Source organism: Rhinolophus sinicus, linkage group LG07 (assembly GCF_036562045.2).
Source record: "Rhinolophus sinicus isolate RSC01 linkage group LG07, ASM3656204v1, whole genome shotgun sequence".
NCBI classification, from domain to species: domain Eukaryota; kingdom Metazoa; phylum Chordata; class Mammalia; order Chiroptera; family Rhinolophidae; genus Rhinolophus; species Rhinolophus sinicus.
In genome coordinates this window covers 125,975,359-125,989,591 of record NC_133757.1, presented here as the reverse complement: position 1 = coordinate 125,989,591, position 14,233 = coordinate 125,975,359, and the positions used below count along the sequence as shown (strand labels likewise).

The window sequence follows — 14,233 nt, the reverse complement described above, 5'->3', positions numbered from 1 at the left end:
CAAACCTAAGAATATATGTACGTAAAGATAGAATTCAGAAACCACAACATAATTTTTTGACAATTGATAAATTACATTATGCCTTTTACTGACTGTGCAAACAATTAGAACATGTCTATTTTTTTTCTGTTTGTCTTATTAACGCTGGTCATGCTGTTAAAAGCAAACAACATGATTTAATACAAATCTTAAAAATAAAATTCAAAAACAATGCCTTCAGTTGATCTAAGAAAGAAATTAATCTGTTTTCTTTTTTTACATGTTAATAGCTATACTTCCTTTCCTCACAAAATTTTAGTCTTTTCATTTTTTTAAATGCATTACTGAATTTTATATCAATAAAGTTGTTATTTTAAAAAACACCTTACTACTATTCAGATATGGAGCTATTCAGGTATTTTCACGTAGGCTATCTCACTTGACCCCCATAAAACCCTGATAGCTAGGTATTTCCTTCCCCACTGAAAAGATAAGAAAACCAAGGCTCAGGTTAGGTGTATTTTGTTCAAGTTCACACAGATGGTAAGTGTTAGAAATAAAACTCCTGATCCTACCATTTACCTGACTCTAAAGACCATGCTCTAGAAAGATTTACTCTAGTATAGATTTCAAATAATGAAACTTTTTTTGCCCAATAAGTTTTAGATTTGGTTCCACATTTCTGCTAAGTCAGCGATTTTCAAAGTGGCTGAATTGGAAAGGCTAGGAAAGGGCCCAGCTGCCTGCACTTTACCAAGCCCTGCAAGCGAATCTGATGCTGAAGCCAGAGCACGGCTGTCGCAAGTCCGTCCTGGAAGGGAGTTTCCTCTGAGCACCCTACTGACTCTGCGGCGTTGCTGCAGTCACCTGGGATTGCAGACACACGTCTCCTCAGCAGCGCTGCCTATGCCTCTTCCCAGTGCTTGTAGCCAATGTTGCTGCTGACAGAGCTATTTTAACAGTTTTTCTGTGGTATTAATATGGTGGATTTAAGTACAACACTAAATAACTTATCAGAGATAAAAACACTCAGAATTTGATACATGACATTATCACTAAGCAAGATTAGAACAGTAGTTTCTCCTAGTGAAAGAAGTGTTATGAGGCCACGTCTGATTAGTGTTGCTGGCTGCTGGCCTGGAATACGAGTGAGAGTCTTGCTCGGTCAGGCCGTGCGATAAAGTACATGACGTCAGAATCCAAAAGGGGAAACCAGAGGGTATACTTCTCCCTTAGGCATACTGAGCGCACAGACCAGAAATATTTTCATATTATCAGCTTATAAACACAGTTACAAGTACCTGGTTAAATCTTCCACAAATTGAACTCAGATTGCCTTACTTTCTCTTGTAGCAGGCTAAGCTGACCCCTTAGCTCAGAATTCAGACTCTGAAACACGACTTTTACAGTTTATGACACTGTTCACTTAAAAAAGAAAATCCTTGATTCCCCATTAATTACAAACCTATATGGATACCTCTGATATGTCACCCTCTTTCCAAAAAATGCAAATGTTGTAAGTTATGTCACTAAGAAAGAGCACCAATTTTTTTAATTTAGCAGATTAAACAATTTTTGACATTATTTTTTATAAGTATGTAAGTACTTTCAAACTTGAACAAACTTGTTGAAAGATTAAATTCTGCCTAAATTTAATAAGCTTTCATAGGCCTCAGGAAGAACTTTAGAGGAGAGCCCAAGCATTGATTCTGGTAATATAATATCTTATATTAAATAATGACATCCTTCATTTACATAGTGCTTTACTAGTGTCAAAACATCTTCAGGCTCTTCAGAGAAAGCCTATGAAATAAGCAAGGTGGGCGATTTTCCACTAATAAAGCCAAGACAAGAAGAAGCTAAAAGCCAAAGTCACAGCCCAAGTCAGTGTCGGGCGGGAGTTAAAAACCAGCGGTCCCAGCCCCGGCCATGGGCCTCTCCTCCCATCAGACTAGCTCCATGTTTTAGAATCTGCTTCTTTTCAAATGCTGGTCATCTCTTCAGTTTAATTCAAGGAGTACTTATATGTGTATCTGTTTGGACCATTACAGTACTTGGTTTAGTAATGACTTTGCAATGCTCATAGTAGGAAACTGTGTTTTCATGTCATTAACCTGGAAACCTCTGCTGTCTTTTCAGGGACCACTGCTTTGTATCTGTTCCTGGCTATGCACCCTTCCATCCTTAGTAACTCCCCCAGCCCCAAAACCCTTGAGGAGGTACAGTTCTTTAATAGAAATAACTACCACAGGGGGATTGATTGGTAAGATGGGTTATTAGTCTAAATCTAAAAGTATATGTACTGTGCACATTATAAAGTTAGTGCTGACGTTTATGAACTTATAACTTTGTAGCCACAAATAAATGTGATCTATGTGCCTTGGAAACTGACTACATGAAGGAGCACTGAAAGTATTCACACCAAACTTTTCTCAGTTCATGAAGGGACTTGTCGCCTCGAGAGGCACACATGTAATTGCAATTTGCATTAATTATATTTGATGGTGATTACAGATGTGGAGTCAGAGAAATACCAGAATACCCAGGCATTTCACTCCTCTCTACTCTTAAGAAAACATTTTCATAGCTTTCTCTTCTTATGCACTTTGCATTAAAATGTTGCCACCATCCACATATACAATTTTCTATTTTGCTTTGGCATAAAAGGTACATAAATAGAACTAGAAATGTGTATGTATTTCATGAGTAATGAAAGCTATAAAAAAAGATATCAACAATATACAAAGTTTAACTTTTCACCTTTGAATTAAAATTAGAAATATAGAAATATATCAACCATCCAAGGAAAATAGTTAAAATAAAATTCAAAGTTAAAATGTCAAATATACACAAAATATGGTAATGTAGCAGGAATAGAAGTTGCAAACACATTAATCAGAAAATGAATCTACAAGTCTTGCTATTATGGTATAAATTCTGGGTAGAAAGTGGTATAAAAGAGTGGAATTCTTATAATAACTCTAGAGTGCGAACATAAACATTTTGTATGTATTTTAGCATAAAGAGTTGTTATTTGTTAACCTCTGCTGCCAATTGCATGAACTCAATTTCAAAAGTATCGACCCCTCAAGAGTTGCTTGTGGGTTGTCTGAATGGAAAGATAAAGAAATGGCTGCGTATAATCTAAGCACCTGCTAGATTTACATGCATTGTAACTGTTACATAACGGAGGTGCCAAAAAAATGTATACACATGACTTGTATTCCTCTTTTGTTATCGGAATATATTGAGTATTACAATTTTAATACAGTTTTGTTACTTTCTTAAAATGTGTGTACACTTTTTTGGCATTTCACTGCCCATTCCTCAGTTCAGTGCGTGACACTGAGTCACTGTGTGCTGTTAGATGACGCTACGAGAATCAAGAAACCAGCAAGTACTTCAGCGGCTGATCCACCGCTGACTCAAATACACATGCACTTAGCACAGTGACGCCAACCTCAGGACGAAGAGGAGAGATCAAAAGCCACGTTAGAAGTGGAGAGGCATGGAATACTTGGATTCCCTGGAACTTGAGAGTATCTATGAGAACCATCAATTAGAAGAAGAGGAAAAGCAGTCCGTAAGCCAGTCGTGTGTACAGGCGCGGCAACAGGAACGAAAATCCCTTAAGCAGTTTACAGAGAGACGACATAAGCAGAAGGCTATGGAGCAATTCAAATTTTCAATTATAACTCACTTAAAACACCCCAATTGCAAACACGTCTGATTGATAAATTATGTTTATAAGAGGCAATTAACACAAATAACAAATAATAGTAACTGCAAATGTCAATCTATTAGCAATAATGACGGCTGTGCTCTCAACGACATGGCATTTACACCGAGTCCTGGCCTTGCCCATCCATCGAGCACGGGTACCCCAGCCGTCACTCTGGGACCACAGAGCCCCACGGTGGGAGATGACACGTGGCCGGGTGCAAAGTCGTGTCCAGAATCAGCCCGGGCACAGTTAGTTCACCTGGGTACCTGCATCTGCTTTGCATGGAAAACTGGGTAAAACCAGCTGCTGTAACTGCCAAGCAGCCCACACACAAGCTTAGGGCACAAGCAAAAAGGGCAGATGCGATTCAGAAAACCCCATCTTTGATCAAATAGCCAAGACACGCAGTCAGAAGGTCTAAGGCAATCAATTCATGCAGTTAAGTTTTACATCTTACGGTTTGATCATTGATTTTTAGCATTTCTCGGGGATGCAGCAGAGAGTTGGAGCGGTGTGTGGAGCCGTAAAATCCCGTTAGCATTTAGGACCCCTGAACGTCTTAATCTGGCTTTGAGTAAAATCACTCAGAAATGCTCAGCATCAACCCAAGTAACAAATAAACATGGAGAATTGCAAACATCACACTTTTCAGTTTAAAAAGAAAATGTCTGAGGTGTTATGGAAGTAGCAAGGCTTAAATGAGGCAGACACTTACTTTTCAGCCCAAACTGTTAAACCAGTTGAGTTTTTGCACCAATTCTCGGGGTAAGCTGAATTCATATTCTCCAGACATGGGCCTGTTCCCATCCTGGAAATACGAAGCTGAATTCTAGTCATTCACTTGTTTAACCACAAACGTTTTTCAAGTGCCCGTAAGTGCCAATCACTGGCCTAGAAAAATGTGGGTACAGGCAAAGAGAAACCGGCCCCAGTTTCTCCATGAGCCTCTGGGATCTGAGAAAGCAGCACAGTAGCCGCCCAAGACCCAGGACCGCTGGAAGGGGTTTGCACAGCCTCACCGTTCCAAGTATAGAGGAATGCCGGGATGCTGGGCCAGTGTTTAGAAACTAAAAGTTATCTGAATCCAGCACCTTCTACCCTTCTTTTGTGATGTGTGGAGCCTTTCTCAGAATAAGCAAGCTTGAGGCAAGTTTGGACCAAATAAGATAGCACTAGACCCTTGGGATAACCTTAGCATCCCTGGAACCAGTGTGGCCATCTAAATTAAGAAGCATCCAGAACCATGACATTTTCCATAAATAGCATACACACCAGGACAGATAGCAGATCAAACTTCCCAGGAACTCTTGTATATCTGTTTCCCCCATAAAAGGCTGCCAGAATGATATGCTACCAACAAGGAAATTTCCAGAAAACATAAAAAGATTTCTTTACTGTCCTGAGTTTCAAGATATGGCTTTGTTGTACCAACCAAACTTTGCAGTACGTTCACTGGACTACTACCAGAAGCTTTATGGTGTTAGGGGATGAAAAGAAAACACTACTCTGCAAAGACATCACACAAATGTCAGTGACTCTCTTGTTCAGTAATTATCCAACCACTTCGTCTTGGTAGCCCAAAGTCACAGTGGCTTATGAACTGCAAAGGGTGGGGGCAGAGTGTGGGGCCATTATTGTGAAACAGAAGAAACCTTCCATTTTCTATAATACCTGCAGTTTGCTGTGTCTCCACGGTTGTTATCTCCCACACCCTTTTTCCTGATATTAAGCAAAACAAAAAGATAATGTGTGTAGAAAAGCATTTCAAACTACATTATTAACTTTTCTGTGTGTTTTTCTCTTGCCCAAAACTTTGTGGGACAAATGCCTTGAAAAAAAGGCTTTTGTTTCAGAAACTAAGGAATTTGTGGGACACATTTCACATCTTCAGTCACCGGGGATTGAGTGTAAAGCAGAGACTTATTTTGAGACCTACTCCTTTTCTAGGTACATGGACTTCTTCCCGGTCCCCTCCAATGCCACCACTGACTTGCTGTTTGAGAAGAGTGCCAATTACTTCCATTCCGAGGAGGCGCCGAGAAGGGCAGCCTCTCTGGTCCCTAAAGCGAAGATCATCACCATCCTCATTGACCCATCGGACCGAGCCTATTCCTGGTACCAGGTACGAGAGCCACACACAGACTCCAGCAGGTAGACGGGAGTACGGAGCCCAGAGGATGGTTTGCAGCAGCAGCCACCACCCTGAGCTTTAACAAAAAGGAAGATTTGCTACTTTTATATCTGCAGAAAAGTGGATACATTTTTCTTTGTTGCCATGGAGAAACGTTCCCCTTATGATTTTATTAATGCTGTAGTTATTTACTTAAACCGCTGAAAATAAGACCTAGCCGGACCATCACCTCTAATGCGTCTTTTGGAGCAAAAATTAATATAAGACCCAGTCTTATTTAAATATAATATCAGATCAGGTATAATATAATACAGTATAATATAATATAATATAATATAATATAATATAATACCAGATCTTATATTAATTTTTGCTCCAAAAGACACATTAGAGCTGATGGTCCAGCTAGGTCTTGTTTTTGGGGAAACACGGTAATAAAATGCATTAATGCAATGAGGAAATTAAATTAAATTAAATATAACAAAAAATTATGTACTTGAAGCATATTTGTGTTTCTATGTACCTGCATTTTAAAAGTAAAATTGTAAGAAGTGAAATAATTTAAAGTCATTATTTTTCATCTAAAACCTATGCGATGCTGCTGTAATTATCTCAGTTTTACAGGCGACGAATACAAGTGACTCCCCCAAAGGACAAGTCACAAGCCAGGGAGTCAATATTTCAGGCTTCACAGCCATGTGTTTGGTCTCTGCTGCAATTCAGCCATTGTATTTGGAAAGCAGCCATAGGCAGCATAGAAATGAATGATCTTGGCTGTGTTCTGATAAAACTTTATTTACAAAACAAGTGGCAAGCCACATTTAGCCCATTTAGATTGATGACTCCAAGTCTAAAAGAGCTTAAATAACTATTTGTCCTGAACAGTAACTGAGTATCAGAAACTAAACATAAGAGTCTGCATCCCTGAAAGCCCAGCCAGTCGACACCCTGTCCCCAGCCTCTTCCTCACACACTCGTTGCTGTTATTTCTGACATTGGTCACAACCAAGCCCAGAGATGATCACTGCGAAATAATTTAACAGGATCTAGTAATAATACTTATACGTCAAATATGTTTTTACTTTAATAAGTCATTTAAAATAATAGGGAAAAAGTCTTGTCCCAGTGATATTTCCATCATCAAACGTTGAAAAGTTTGAATAAGAAGCAGTCAGAATTAAATATAAGAACATGAAATGAATTGTCTGTGTCCTTGGTCACTAGGACCCTTAGTGGTTCCTCAGTTTTATAATTTAAAACTACTTTCCTCACATTATCTGTTCATTCATCCATTCATTTTAGTGACTATCACAGGCAAAGTATTGTTCTAAGCATAATGTGCAGATAAATTGATAAATGTGGATATTACACTCGAGGCTGCTTTCAGTCTCATTGAAGAAACAGGTGTACAGAGGCAGTTTCTACGTCAGGAAGTACTGAGTGACAGACGGTGTCCTCTGGAGTGACAGGCCATCTGACACAGACCACCGGGGACGACCGGTTAGGTTAGGTAGACCAGTTGGCTGCTGCAAAGAAGTCCAGACAGCAGAGGGGTGACTGGGCATTTCCCTAAAGAAGGGAGGGGTTTGTAAGGCGACAGATTTAGGCAAGAGTAAAATGTTTTGTGAGCACAAAGCAGGGCGATGAGTCAAGGGGTTATCAGCGGGTCAGGGCTGAGAGGCAGGCTCAGGGTCCTATTTCCTTGGAAGCTATCATGTCGAGATAAATGTGGAGTCTTGTGTCTAGAAACCCCTGATCTGAAACTCTGCACCTGGATGGAAATAAGGCTGCTTCTCTGTATTAAAGTGACCCCCGCAGCTCTGAGCCTCCAGGCAAAAGTGGGACGTTCCATTCTCCCTCATAGGACTTTAAACAGGGAAATTGCTGATAATCTGTGATATCAGAGAATGAAGTTTCCCAGCACTGGGTCCTCCTGTTATTTAACAAAGCAGTTTTTCCAGGGTTACAACAGGAAAGACACGATGCCAGGAAAGGTTTTGTGGCTGGGACAGAGTGGGGAAAGGGCAGGTGAAGCAGAGGGGTCTCAGATTGGCAGATGGATAATAACCGTCCTCACACGGAGGGAGACATCCTGGAAAGCTGAAATCCACAACTGCACACTGATTATTCATGCCAAACTCCTAGAGCCGTCTTTTAAATCAAAATGTATAGCAAATTGCAAATTGACGGATTCAACTTGGAGCCGTTTATCTTTTCCGCCAGGTATCTGCAGAAGAGAAATGAGCCTTAATTGACTCAAAGAGAAAGAAGAAAATTGGAGCTTAGCAACCACTTAGCCCCTGAAAAATCGAGACTTTACTGAAAAGGGAGGTTTTAAGGCTGCAAGCTAACAAAACGTCCTAAATATTACAAATAAATCACTCCTTGATAGCTAAATGCAGGCCTGCAGTAAGTCTAGTGGGGTGTGCAGTCAGGTAATTTGAATCTCAATTGCACCAAATTTGCTGTTCAGGAGACGTGGGAAACATCCACACAACCAGCACGGAGCCTGAATATGTGTTGGTCGATTCAGGGAAAAGGTGATTTCCTCACACCCGCGGGCCCAGCCGAGCCATTAAACAACGCTTTCCTATTTGGACTGCTTTTTGCATTTTCTGTACAATAAAGGATTCTGATTTATCGCGAAGGTTACCGTTCGGTAAAATGACAGGGGCTTGCAGATGCAGGGGTACTGACAAAAGCTGGGGCCTTCAGACAGCGTTCCTGTCAGTGTGTGCAGCAGCTTCTCCACTTCACATAGCCAGCAGGGCTTTGCTGTAAGTGCCTTAGCAGGGGGAGCCGGGCTGTGAGGCAGGACGAGTGGCGTCCCTGCCTTACGATACTCACTGCACGTGATAAACGGTTTGCTGTGGCCTCAAAGGAGGCATTCATGCAACTTCCAAAAGTTTACTTTCAGAATAAAATATACACACGAAGGAAACCACTCTGTGCAGACGGTAAGGAATCCTAGCAATTAGAATTCAGCCTCCACCAACTAAGTCTCAGAAATATCCTCTCATCAGGGTCATGGCTTTAATTCCTGGTGCTCTCAGCAAACATTTTTTTTTCCTTTATTAACTGCAGAACAAGTGACTTTCCAGCAGTCAGGCACTCCTTCCCCTAGCTTTGAGACCTGTCCCAGAGATTGGTTTTGAAGCATTTATGCCTGTGGTTCCAGTTGGTTTAACTCCCCACCTCTTCCCCACAGCATCAGCGATCGCATGAAGACCCTACAGCTCTCAAGTTCAGCTTCTACCAAGTGATCTCCGCAGGGCCCCGCGCCCCCGCCGAGCTCCGCGCCTTACAGAAGAGGTGTTTGGTCCCTGGGTGGTATGCCAGCCACATCGAGAGATGGCTTGTTTACTTCCCCCCCTTTCAGGTATGGAGCAGTAAAAATTACATCCTGTCACAATCTCATACATGGATGGCTTTGCCTCTAGGGTAGAGGACATTCTACTCATTGAAACATTACTAGGTTCTACTCTTTAGTTGTAAATAATGAGACTGTGGCACAGAATAATAGATACGCAGAGGGAGAAAAACCACTTAATTGTCTTTCTAACAGTATTTCAAGATAATTCTCCCTGCTCTATTTTCTAGTGCAAACCTTCCCTGATTGTAAAGAGCTTTAGAAGCTTCCTCCCCTTGATTCTTATTCCGAGAATAAAGCTTGAGAGCCTCTTAACCAAACAAGGCAAATACTGTTCTGCTTAATTAACTGCCATTATTTCCCTTTGAACCACCCTGCTGAATTTTCCTTACGCCAATATCTCCCTTGGCTTCCTGCGTCTCCCCTTTGCCTGGCATCTACCATCATTACCAAGTCAGTCCTGACAGCGGACAGCCTGAACCCCCCGCCCCTCAGACCACCATGCGCCTGTGTCCACAGCCCTGCTGTCCAATGCGAAAGCTGCTACCACATACGGCCATCTAAACCTGTATTACCATTATATAGAATTCAAAATTCAGCTCCTCAGCCACATTTCAGATGCTCAGTAGCCACCTGTTGGACACCACAGCTGTAGAACATCACAGAAGGTTCTATCAAACAACGCTGGTCTGGACTAAATAGAAATGTGGGAGCGCCAGTTGCAGGTTTGGGGGCCTCCATCACAGCCTGCTGTCATTTTATCTTGCTGGGTCCACCCCCTTCCTCACCAGAGTAACAAGCAAACTCTTCCATGGAGCCCACTGAGGCACGTCTATCCACATTCAGTCTCTGGAAGTCTGACCTTTTTCTCTAAATTATCAAAGTACTTCTTAAAACTTGACGGTGCTCCTCCTTTGGCGGGACGCATGGAAGACGACGTGCCCTCTGTCTCATTACACGTGGTCTTATCAGAACCTTTCTTTGTCTCTGCAATGCTCCCTCCCAGCTTGAAGGATGCAATCAATGCTTTGGCAGTTTTTAAACTTCGTTCCCATTTGTGATTTTATAGTCACGCTTCTTAAGCTCTCCTGGTCCCTCCAAATGGCTTTTTGTTTTCACAGTGTTTGCAGGACTTTTCAGATTACAAAATACAAGTACATTTAATTCATGTGATGTATGTCTGGTCCCAGGTCACTAATGAAGATGGCTGGGTTAAGCCTGAGCGCAGTGAGTGCAAATCCCCTGCACTGGGTCTGTCGCTGAATAAACTCAAAGTGCAGAGATTTTTTCTTATACAGTTACATGCCTTTTGTCAACATGCATTGTCTTTTTTTTCCCCTGTGGTAATTTAGTTGCTAATTATTGATGGGCAACAGCTAAGAATGGATCCTGCTACAGTGATGGATGAAGTCCAGAAGTTTCTAGGAGTTTCTCGCCATTATAATTATTCAGAAGCTTTAACGTAAGTTTACAGTCTCAATAATTTATTGAAGTTGCAGCAAAGAACTGTTTTAAAACAAAAACAAAAACAAAAAAACCACTGCAGTTGGTGATGTAACTGTCGAGTCAGCAGTTCCTTACATACTGGTCCTTTCTCAGTGTGTCCCCAACCACGTGGGAAAGAGCATTTCAACAGTGTGGCAAAGAAATGTCCTAAATCCTCTATTGATTTCTAACTATGAAAAGTCTCCCCTGGGAGGAAAGTAGAGAAACAAAAAAAGTTGTAAGCCTCAAAACCAACTCCCCTTAGAAGAGGCTACCTAGACGTTGGTGATGCTGAGCCTACTTGACACACCATTGGGACCTCTCAGGAGTATAACGAGGTGATGAGCCAGGCAGTTTATGAACCTGCTGCTCTCTCCTTTGTGACTTTTCAGAAACAACATTAGGCAGCAGGAATAACCCCGGAGGTGACGGGATAGGCAGAGGGGTGAGCTGCAATAACTCTCATGCTGACCCCCATCTTTTGCCTCAGTCTTCACCCACTGGAGGGCCATCCTGTCATCTCTCCTTCAGAGGCCTCAGCAGTTACAGCTCTGGTTTGGTTTTCTTTAGCTGGTTCCCTCTGGTTTTCTTGGGTAAATTACCCATCTGGGTAGGAAATAGTGAGGCAAGAGAGGCACTAGGATGGGAGGTATCCCTTCAGGGCTGTGTAAATGCCGGAGAAGCCGTGCTTCCTCAGATCTTACACCCTCGCTGCCTCTCTTAGCTCATGGAATCCTGACCCTGACCTCAGTCAGCACGTTAAATAAGACCCCCATCTTACTTTGTCCACATACAAAGAGGCAGTTGGGCTGACAAGGGTCGTGGTTCTTCCTAGCTATCACGCCTAGAGCAACTGGAATATACTGAGCTGGTTGGGCCATCCAGCCGACTCTCACTAATAGACTCATATATACGAGTAGATTTCATTGTAGTCATAGACTGAGCCTTAAAGAAACTAGAGAGGGCTGTATTATGGAATTCTTCCACTGTGTGTCTCAGTGTAAAACTCAGTTCTATAGATCAGCTGATTTTCTCTTTTTTTTAATTAGTGTATTGGGGTGACAGTGGTTAGCAAAGTTACATAGGTTTCAGGTGTACAATCCTGTAATACATCATCTATATATCACATTGTATGTTCACCACCCAGAGTCAGTTCTCCTTCCATCACCATATGTTGGATCCCCTTTACCCTCATCTATCACCCCCACCCCCATTACCCTCTGGTAACCACTAAACTACTGTCTGTGTCTATGAGTTTTTGTTTCTCATTTGTTTGTCTTGTTCTTTTGTTGTTTTTGGTTTATATACCACATATCAGTGAAATCATATGGTTCTCTGCTTTTTCTGTCTGACTTATTTTACTTAGCATTATACTCTCAAGATCCATCCATGTTGTCACAAATGTTCCTATATCATCTTTTCTTGCCGCCGAATAGTATTCCACTGTGTATATAGACCACACCTTCTCTATCCAATCATCTATCGAAGGACATTTTGGTTGTTTCCATGTCTCGGCCACTGTAAATAAAGCTGCAATGAACATTGGAGCACATGTGTCTTTATGTATAAATGTTTTCAGATTTTTTGGGTAGATACCCAGGAGAGGGATTGCTGGGTCACATGGTAATTCTATTCTTAAATTTTTGAGGAATCTCCACACTGCCTTCCATAGCGGCTGCACCAGTCTGCATTCCCACCAACAGTGAATGAGGGTTTCTTTTTCTCCACAGCCTCTCCAACACTTGTTACTATTTGTCTTGTTGATGATAGCCATTCTGACTGGGGTGAGGTGACATCTCATTGTGGTTTTTATTTGCATTTCTCTGATAATTAGTGATGTTGAGCATTTTTTCATATGTCTATTGGCCATTGGTATGTCCTCTTTGGAGAAACATCTATTCAGGTCCTCTGCCCACTTTTTCATTGAATTGTTTGTTTTTTGTTGTTGAGTTGCATGAGCTCCTTATATATTTTGGATATAAGCCCCTTATTGGAGGTGTTGTTTGCAAGAATCTTCTCCCATTCGGTTGGTGGCCTGGTTTTCTCTTTTCATTGTATTCTTTGTCCTATAGCAATTCAGAAAGTGAGAGGCAGGACTCCTTTGCCATTCATCACTCCTCACAGTAAGACATTGGCAGGAAAACATCCCAGACTGCTTATATCTTGCACAAACCATGTGCAGAGACACATGTAACAGAGATTTCGGTTTAGAAGACAGAGGAATAGGTGGGACTGGAGTTTTGCGCTTCCTTCCTGAGAGCCATTCCTTTGTTGGTACTATTAGCCTTCTGACCTCTGCGTCTTCTGTACTGCAAGTACTCTTAGAGCTTTGCAGAGCTCAGTTCAAGTACGAACACAGACGCGAACCTTAGGTGTTTAACTTTCAGCTTGACCTTAGAGAAAGCTGAGTGATTTCTGTTTGCAGTTAGAAAATTCAAGTCCACTTTCTGCTTTATGTCTTTCTAAGTATCTCTTAGAAAAGAAAGCTTTTATTTTCTAAACAGTTTTCTATTTCAAGTTGGCTTATCTTTGGATCTTTTTTATAGAGTATATAGCAAAGCAGTGTGTCTCAGAAAAAAGAAGTGGAGTGTTCTCTAAAGACATGCTCTCTTTTCTTATGGAATGGCCCTGACCTGCATGCTGTGTGGGTCCCCTTTGCATCCAGCTCTGCAGCAAGCTTTGCAAACCGAAGAGAAGAAATGTCAAAGGAGCGTTCTGAATGCAAAGAACTGAGGTTCACTTTGCCCCCGGGGTATCTGGTAAAGTACCCGTCACGTGACTCTCCAGCCTGGCAGGGGGCTCAGGGCGGGTGGCAAGGGGAGATCCATGTGGTGTCTCAGAGCACAGTTCCGGTGCTGCCACGCCGCCCCCGACTCTGTACCGCCACTCAGCTTCTGGTCGGCGTGTGCCCTTGTCAGTCACTAGTAGGGTGGATGCTCCTTGTCAGTCACCAGCAGGGCACCTGCCGTAGAATACGTGGACTTTCATGTCACTGTCAGAAGTCTCAGCAGGTCAGAAACCTGCCGTCAGAAGTGGGTTCCTCTAGCGAACGTGTGCCAATAAGCGGTTTCTGTGGTGCCCTGGGCAGGTGGGGGTGGCTGGGGTACAGGAGGCACGTTCTCAGGAGTGGCATTCGTTGCTTCATCCTAGTCCTGCTAGTCATAGTGAAGCCCATCTCTGGTACTTAAAGAAAAATCGTTTAAAGCCCTCTCAGATATGAACTGCAAACAGATAACGAACTCGCAACCACGAAATCCAACTCCTTGCACACAGTAGAATCAATGAATGAAATAGGTCTGTACAAAGGTTTTATCGTCCAACCTTGACATGAAACAGTACTCCAACTTAAGAGATCTATAGCGTGATTATCTTCAATATTTTTCTAAAAATCCAAATCCAAAACTATTTTCAAAAACAAATAGTGATGAGTTTCATGTCAGGAGTATTATTTACTCCTCTCCACAATCGCTACAGAAAGTGGTCAAGGCTTCCAGATTTCACACAGTGTTGGATAATCTGTGACGTCTCCAAATGCCTCAATGTT

General features: G+C 42.0%; 1 protein-coding gene across 2 annotated transcripts in view; it reads left to right on the top strand.

Annotated features, from left to right (window-relative positions):
* The window catches only part of LOC109454140 (bifunctional heparan sulfate N-deacetylase/N-sulfotransferase 3), a 107,298-nt gene that overhangs the window by 85,960 nt on the left and 7,105 nt on the right, over positions 1-14,233 (top strand). For both annotated transcript variants that reach the window (XM_019744527.2, XM_019744526.2), the window contains exons 9-12: positions 2,119-2,242; positions 5,651-5,825; positions 9,043-9,213; positions 10,557-10,666. In XM_019744527.2, coding sequence (XP_019600086.2) covers positions 2,119-2,242; positions 5,651-5,825; positions 9,043-9,213; positions 10,557-10,666 — 580 coding nt within the window. The remainder of the gene's footprint in view (positions 1-2,118; positions 2,243-5,650; positions 5,826-9,042; positions 9,214-10,556; positions 10,667-14,233) is intronic.